The 7,153-nt window shown below is 32.7% G+C and overlaps 1 protein-coding gene across 1 annotated transcript; it reads right to left on the minus strand.

Moving 5' to 3' along the window:
- Nucleotides 1-2,900: 2,900 nt before the first annotated feature.
- On the minus strand, nt 2,901-5,868 carry LOC123203048 (magnesium dechelatase SGRL, chloroplastic-like). Its single transcript, XM_044619209.1, has 5 exons — nt 5,539-5,868; nt 4,379-4,555; nt 4,043-4,201; nt 3,497-3,643; nt 2,901-3,354 (listed from the first exon to the last, which is right to left on the minus strand). The coding sequence occupies exons 1-5, from the start codon at nt 5,791-5,793 to the stop codon at nt 3,238-3,240; spliced, it is 855 nt and encodes a 284-aa protein (XP_044475144.1). The 5' UTR covers nt 5,794-5,868; the 3' UTR covers nt 2,901-3,237.
- Nucleotides 5,869-7,153: the final 1,285 nt, after the last annotated feature.

Here is a 7,153-nt window from a genome sequence, read left to right on the forward strand (position 1 = left end):
TATAAAAATTATATAGATACAATCAAGAAAATATGTTTTGCCAAATACCCCACGTACATATATTGGTTTGACCTTTGTTGACTTATTTCACAGCGCCTATCACTTTTACCATGCTAATCCTGCTCGGAATATTAAAAGGTTGTTTTTTTATTAATCTATTTATCGATATGTTGAGTGAAACCAATGATTTGAAAATCGGATTAGATCAATCAATTTAACTGACTGTGCCTACCGACTAGGGCTGGATTCGAGCCGAGCCGAGCTCGGGCTCGGCTCGGCTTTTTAATGGCCGGCTCGAGTTCGGCTCGAGCTCGATTGGAGTCGAATTCGGCTCGGCTCGAATTCAGCTTGTTTTCAGCTCGACTAGTTTTTTATATCAAAATGACACCGTTTTGTATATATATATGGATCAAAACGACGCCATTTTGTATAAAAAAATTTTTAAAAAAATATACCGAGCCAACTCGGGCTCGATTCGAGCTCGATCGAGCCGAGCTAAGCCCGGCTCGTTTCGGGCTCGAACCGAGCCGAGCCGAGCTGAGCCCGGCTCGTTTCGGGCTCGAACCGAACCGAGCCGAGTCGAGCTCGAGCTCGAGCTGGCTCGGCTCGAATCCAGCCCTACTACCGACTATTCACTGCTTCAGTCACTGTTTATGGAAAAATGGGGGGCCGATAGGCAGGGAAAAAAAAAACACTGATATTTGCCAACATACTCAATTACTGTTCATTGTTCAATGAGCCTACATGCTAGGTTTGTCGCTTAACTTGGGGAAGGGGAACATTTTCCACCCCATGTGGCCCAACTACTGTCCATTGTTTAATAAAATGAAGGAGCTAACCGTTGGGTGCTGGACATAACATCAGATAAGATGAGCTAGGGTTTTATAACTTTATAAAAGTGATAAAAATTTAAATTTAAATTGTATTTTTATAAATTTTAATATTTTATAAATTGTATTTTTTATTTTTGTTTATTTTTTTGGTTTCTCAACTTATTAACTAATTTAATTTTTTTTGAAGATATCCAATTAATTTCAAAGAAGGCAAATATAGATGTAATGAAGCACACCAATTTATGGTACAATCAGATTCGGGCAAAGTAACAGTGACAATTATTCGAAGCGACATGTCTTAAAGGAGTATAGATATAATGTTGCACTAAAAAAAAAAATTTAACAAGGAAAAAAATTATTGATAAAAATAAATTTTATATTGTTAAAAAGTTTTGATGATGGAAAATTCATATCGTGACTTATCCTTAACGCTTTTACTTTTAAAAATATTAACGATAAAAAAAAATTTCATTGTTAATATAAATAATGAGAGATATAAATTCTGTAATTAAAAAATGGTAATAATAACAAATATTTTTATCATTATACAAATGTTTATGGTTGATGAAAATAATTACAATAATGAATATTCCGATTGTCATAACAATATTTACTACTTCCTAAATATAATATTAAGAATAAACATTATTATTATTATAATTATATTTACCAAACATAAAAAAATTAGCAATATTGAATATTTTTATTGTTATAACAATATTTATTAATTACTGAATATCTCATCTTTAGAATTCATTTATTGGTCAATAAACATAATATCAATGATAAATATTATCGCTATTATAGTTATATTTTCTTGTTATTAAAATAAAATTAGAAGTTTCATCGATATAGTAAGATAGAAATTAATAATAAAAATTTTATTCTCAATTAAAATAGTAAAAACAAGATATATGAAAAATATAAGTATTGACATTGATTATGTACTAATTATAGTCATGGGCATTCATATGATCCACACCCCTAGAAAATGAAGAAAATATTATAGATTTCATAGTATCCTAATCTCTCCTTATGATTATAATTAAAAAAATTGTTACAAATATAACAAGAATCCATGTATTTGTGACAACCAATATCTGAGTATTCTTTACTTATATTTTCAATGACCTATAAATTGTGAAGAAAGATGATCATATTAAAATGTGCATCACATTTATATTGTCACAGACTGAATTTTCTCAACCTGTCTATGTGGCATCCTCAATGTGTTGTTTCGAGGATCAGTCTTGCATACATCTACATTTTAGCTCAAGGTCATTAATTTTGCCTTATTTTGGACTCATCAAAAGAGCGGCTTCAACTTTTGACTAGTTTGTGCAAGGTTAGCTTAGTCTCCTTTTCAATGCGCCACCATAACAACATTACGTATGTTATGTAGCTAGAACACCTCTAACTACAAATATTGCATTTACAAACTTGATGACTATGCATCCTCACTCTTAAACACCCCATCACTCGTAGTTGTCTAAAACTTTGTCATAACTCCTAACCTGAGCCAATGACAATATACATTCAAACATGTCTGTTTTATTTTTTTAAATTAACCACTAAAGAAAAGCAAACTGCAATAGACCAAACCAATTGTAATGTCAATCTAACAACCAAATGAAAATATATATTATTTTGAAGGATATATATTGTGGCACCTCATTGTATCGACACCTAATTTTGTAATTTGGATAGTAATAAATTTGTTCAACCATCAACAAATAATTTTACTAAATGGAAAAAATATAAACTTTCAATCGTCATTGATGGTTGGAGGACAAATTGATAAATTAAATATTATTAAGAAACTAAATCTTTATTTTTTATAAGAATATTTTTATAATTTCAATCAAAGTAAGGACATATTTATGATTGATATATGCCTTAAACGGTGAAAACATCTCTGTCACTGTATAATAATGGATAAAACAATAATTTATAATGAATTCAAACTTAATTTATTAACAAAAGTAAATGATAGGTGAATAAATAGATTTTTCAAACTAAAAAAGTGAAAACCTGCCGTTTGATCATAACTTGGGTGAAAAATACTCATTTGACATTTTAAAAGGAATGTCGTTTGATCAATAAAACTTTAGCATTGCAAGTTTGAGTTACAAAGCAACAGAAGACACAAGACATTGATTGAAGAATGAGCAAATGGGCTCAGTCGCAAAACAATGGCAAACAATGTTTTACAATTGAACAAATTCATTAGTTGCGAAAGAATTAAAGCAATTAATCTCAACTTTGATGCAATTTGGGCCTTGAGTTTGGAATTCCAGAATGAGCTTTGTTGTGAAAAAACTGAGTCTGAAGTTGGTGCTAGTCTGAGCTATTGCACTTGAAGCATGTAGTCAGCCCCTGAAATTGTGTTGTCTACGCAGTTTATTCACAGAAGAAAGGCAAACAGAGCTTGGAAAATGGATTTTGGCCTTCGCTGCTTTTTGACAGAATGAGAACCTTCGTTTGTAGTCAACAAGCCTTGGATACGTCCTTCTAATATTCCCTGATAAATAGATAAAGAAAACATTTGACCTGTTGTAAATATAGGGTTTAATAGCTAACTTTCTTGATAAAACAATTGAAGAAAGCAGAAGAATTATTTGGGAAGTAAATAATGTAATTCATATTTATGCAGTTGATCATACCTCTGCAGCATCCTTGAGTGGCCCCCAATATTCTATTCGATTATAATTTTTTGAGCTTGAATGGAAGTAAACCCGGACTAAAGCATCCATCAGCTCAGGATGTTCCCTGAAAAGCATTGAATCTCCTTGTAGTACAGCTTTAAGTACCTGTGTAATATTTACCGAATATTCTAGTCATTTGGTATTTATTATGCCATTATAAAATTCCTGTCAGGGAAAGACTATGATGAGAAAGGACATTCATTCAAGAAATGTCTATAGCAATTGAAGAGGAGTACCGATGCACTTGTTCGCTGTCCTGAAACAGGAAGCAGAAACCTGCATTACAGTCTTTGTGGACAATGGGATCTAGAATCACAAAGATTTGATGATTATATGAATTATGTAACGTTTACGCAGTGGCCGATAGCCCCATAGCATCAACATGGCTCTTTGATCATGATGCACAATGCCAGGACAAACAATTGATAGACCGGTCCTAATTATTCCGAGGACTTTATCAAAACTGAGAGAATGTAATTGATCACTATAGTAAAGAAACTTTACCAAAGGCATTTCCTTGGAGAATATGTGGTAACGAAACTCAGCTGCCAGTTCTTGCAAAAGACTGGGGCCATTCACATAGCAGTGAACATGCAGACACAGATCACCTTCCACTTTCTTCCACTCGGCTACCACATCATCCTTGATGTACCACCCTCTCAACTATCATAAACATATAAGAAAAGGACAACATTAATAAAAGATTTTGATACGTATATGATATATATACCCAACTATAAACATAGAACTTTTATGATGATCTTAACGTGAACAGATCATCAGTTCCAAGTGCACTTAAGAAGTTCAAATGAAAAATTATTAAATATAAACTCTGCATACCTGTTCGAGGTTGATAACATTGGAGATACTCAAGGTTAGGTTAGCTGTAAAGTCACAATGTGATAGGATGTATGTCCTTGGAAGGATTCTAGAGTAGTCATTCATGCTTTCTCCCATGAAAACAACTTTCAGCTTTGAAACTTCAAAACTTGATGGAGGTCCCAAGAGCCTAACGGCCTAGAAATTAAAATATGTTAATAAGCTATCCATTTAGATAACAATTGAACAGAGTTAAAAATAAAGCAACAAGCATATAAGCATCAGAACATCTTTTCTTTCTTTCTGGTAGACTCATAACTTCTGCAACAAGTAATCATGGATTCAGGATTATGATTACACCTAAAAAAGTGAGAAACTACAAAACAAGTTGTCCCTTTAAACTAGCTAAAACACTCAAGTGAAAAGGGAAATTATATGTAGTTCAATTAAATTACGTACAGTTTTTGTACCAAAATATAGTATGAAATATGGGCTACACAAAGATGCACCATTTAGTTGCTTGATGAAAACATAGGGGAAATTGAAAGTTTCCAATATTACATTTAGTTGATGTAAAATTAGAAATCGGCTAAAACAGACAGACCAACATTTTCGCAATAAGATTTCAGGGTAACAAACCATACGGAGACTTGTTTGTTGTGTCAGTAAAGGGTAGCCGTGATTAAAAGTTGAAATTCAAATTTAACATTTGAATTGAATCCTTCCTGTAATGTTTGGGGGCTAAACAAAAATTGAATAGAGCTCTGAAATATATACTAATACCCAAAATGGCTAGCAATGACAGAGGCATATTTGTACCAAAATTTTCAAACATTACATCCAAATTCAACAAACCCACAATCTCATTGTCAACATTTTATTACTCATTCAAACAATGCACAAAGTGAAAACCAGTTCAACATGCAACCAACAATCCTCAGCAAAAGTAGAAAGACATTGAATGAAAAAGTGAGGCACACAATGTATTTCTCAATTTGGTCTTACAATGATTGATCAAATTCAGTAATTGCTCACTGAAATCATATTTTTTCTAAGAATCCAACTAAAATAAGTTATCTACACAACCCATACTCTACAATGAAAAAACATAACAATGCATACCAATGCCATTATATAAACAACATAAACTCATCAAGTATGGAGGCAAGAGAAAGCAAAACCTCTGAAACAAGAGTATTATAAGAAGTTCTACGGCTGGTAATGGAAGAGAGCTGAATAGGTTTACAAATATATCTTCTTGAAGAATTGAAGTAGGCAGAAAAATCCCTCATTGGTGACGATGAAAAGGCAGAATAGTAAGCAGAATGACAGGCCATAGAAGAAACATATAACCCCCCGTAGTCTTTCTCTTCTTCTTCATCGTTCAAAACCCACCATTGTCTTTCACTTTGGAGAGAGAAAGAGGGATTGAACATGCGGAGAATTGGAGTCCATAGCTGTGGTCATCTGGACTGTGATACGCTAACTTCACCGTCCCCACTACGACAAAATGTCAAAATCTCTGTGAGGCCTTTGCCTCCACACGTTCATTTGTTCGGTTTTTTTAAATATTTATTTAGAGAATTTTGTATTGTTTTGAGTAGTCCTGATTGGCTGTTGAGTTCAAAGTTGTGACACGTCATATATAGTTGTTGATAATGCGATGACGTGTCTTCTCTTGAAAATTGAGTGTAGATAAAGCTGTGCCCCATTTTATAACCCGAAATGAGGAAGAGTTCAATACGTATTTGTGTAAAATTGGCCTGGGTAGGCCGAGTTCAGTAGATTTGATGTTCCCGGCCCAACAATTTTACTATGAAATTCATATGTAGGAATCAAAAGTGAGCCTTTGGACTCCTCACAAGCCTATAATAAAAAGTTGATTGATGTATTGAAAATTTTAGGGCGTTTGTATTAAAGAATATATATATATATATATATATATGTATGTATGTATGTATGTATCAACACAAATAATATCAAAGAAAACTGATTAAATTAAATCATATTTTAAGGGATCAATATAAATAAAATAAAATCATGTATACTTATAATAAATATTAATTTATATATCAATAATGATATATTATAATATGTGTAATAACCTTAGGTTTGCAACAAGGTTAGTTATTTCTTTTTTAATTTTGAATTAATAATGTTATAAGTTGACGTGTAACAAGGGTAAGTTGTAAAGAATATGAAAAAAAAGCTTACGAATGATCTTGTATGAATGAAAATGCCCGTATATAACGTGTCAATGGGAGAATCAGAGTACATATCACGTCAGATAAAATTTAAGTGACAAACAACTAGAACTGGATTTGAGCCGAGCCGAGCTCAAATTTCACTGAGCTTGAGCTCAGCTCGATAAATGATTAAACGAGCTCAAGCACAAGCCTAAGCTCGGCGAGGCGAACTAATAATGGCTCAAACTCAAGCTTGCGAGCTATCGAGCTACTCGTGAGCTTAGCTTGGATAACCTTAACGAGCTCTAACCGAACCGAGCTTAATAAGCTTCAAGCATACTGTTCAAAGCTCTTGTGAGTTTTTTCCTTTTTTTCAATAATCTGGAATAAAATTGAGTTATGATAACTCATCTAATAAACTAAAAATAAATAAATATAATTATTTCAATCAAAATTCATCAAAATAACTAAAAAAAATATATAACTAGGAGAATATTAGCTGCCAAAATGTGATATAATTATACATGAGATACATACTGTGAACAATTTGCTGTAATATTCTCCTATTGTGAGCATACTGGTCCAAGCAACAAGACAACCTAACCCAAGG

The sequence above is a fragment of the Mangifera indica genome, chromosome 19 (assembly GCF_011075055.1).
Source record: "Mangifera indica cultivar Alphonso chromosome 19, CATAS_Mindica_2.1, whole genome shotgun sequence".
In the NCBI taxonomy this organism is placed as follows: Eukaryota; Viridiplantae; Streptophyta; class Magnoliopsida; order Sapindales; family Anacardiaceae; genus Mangifera; species Mangifera indica.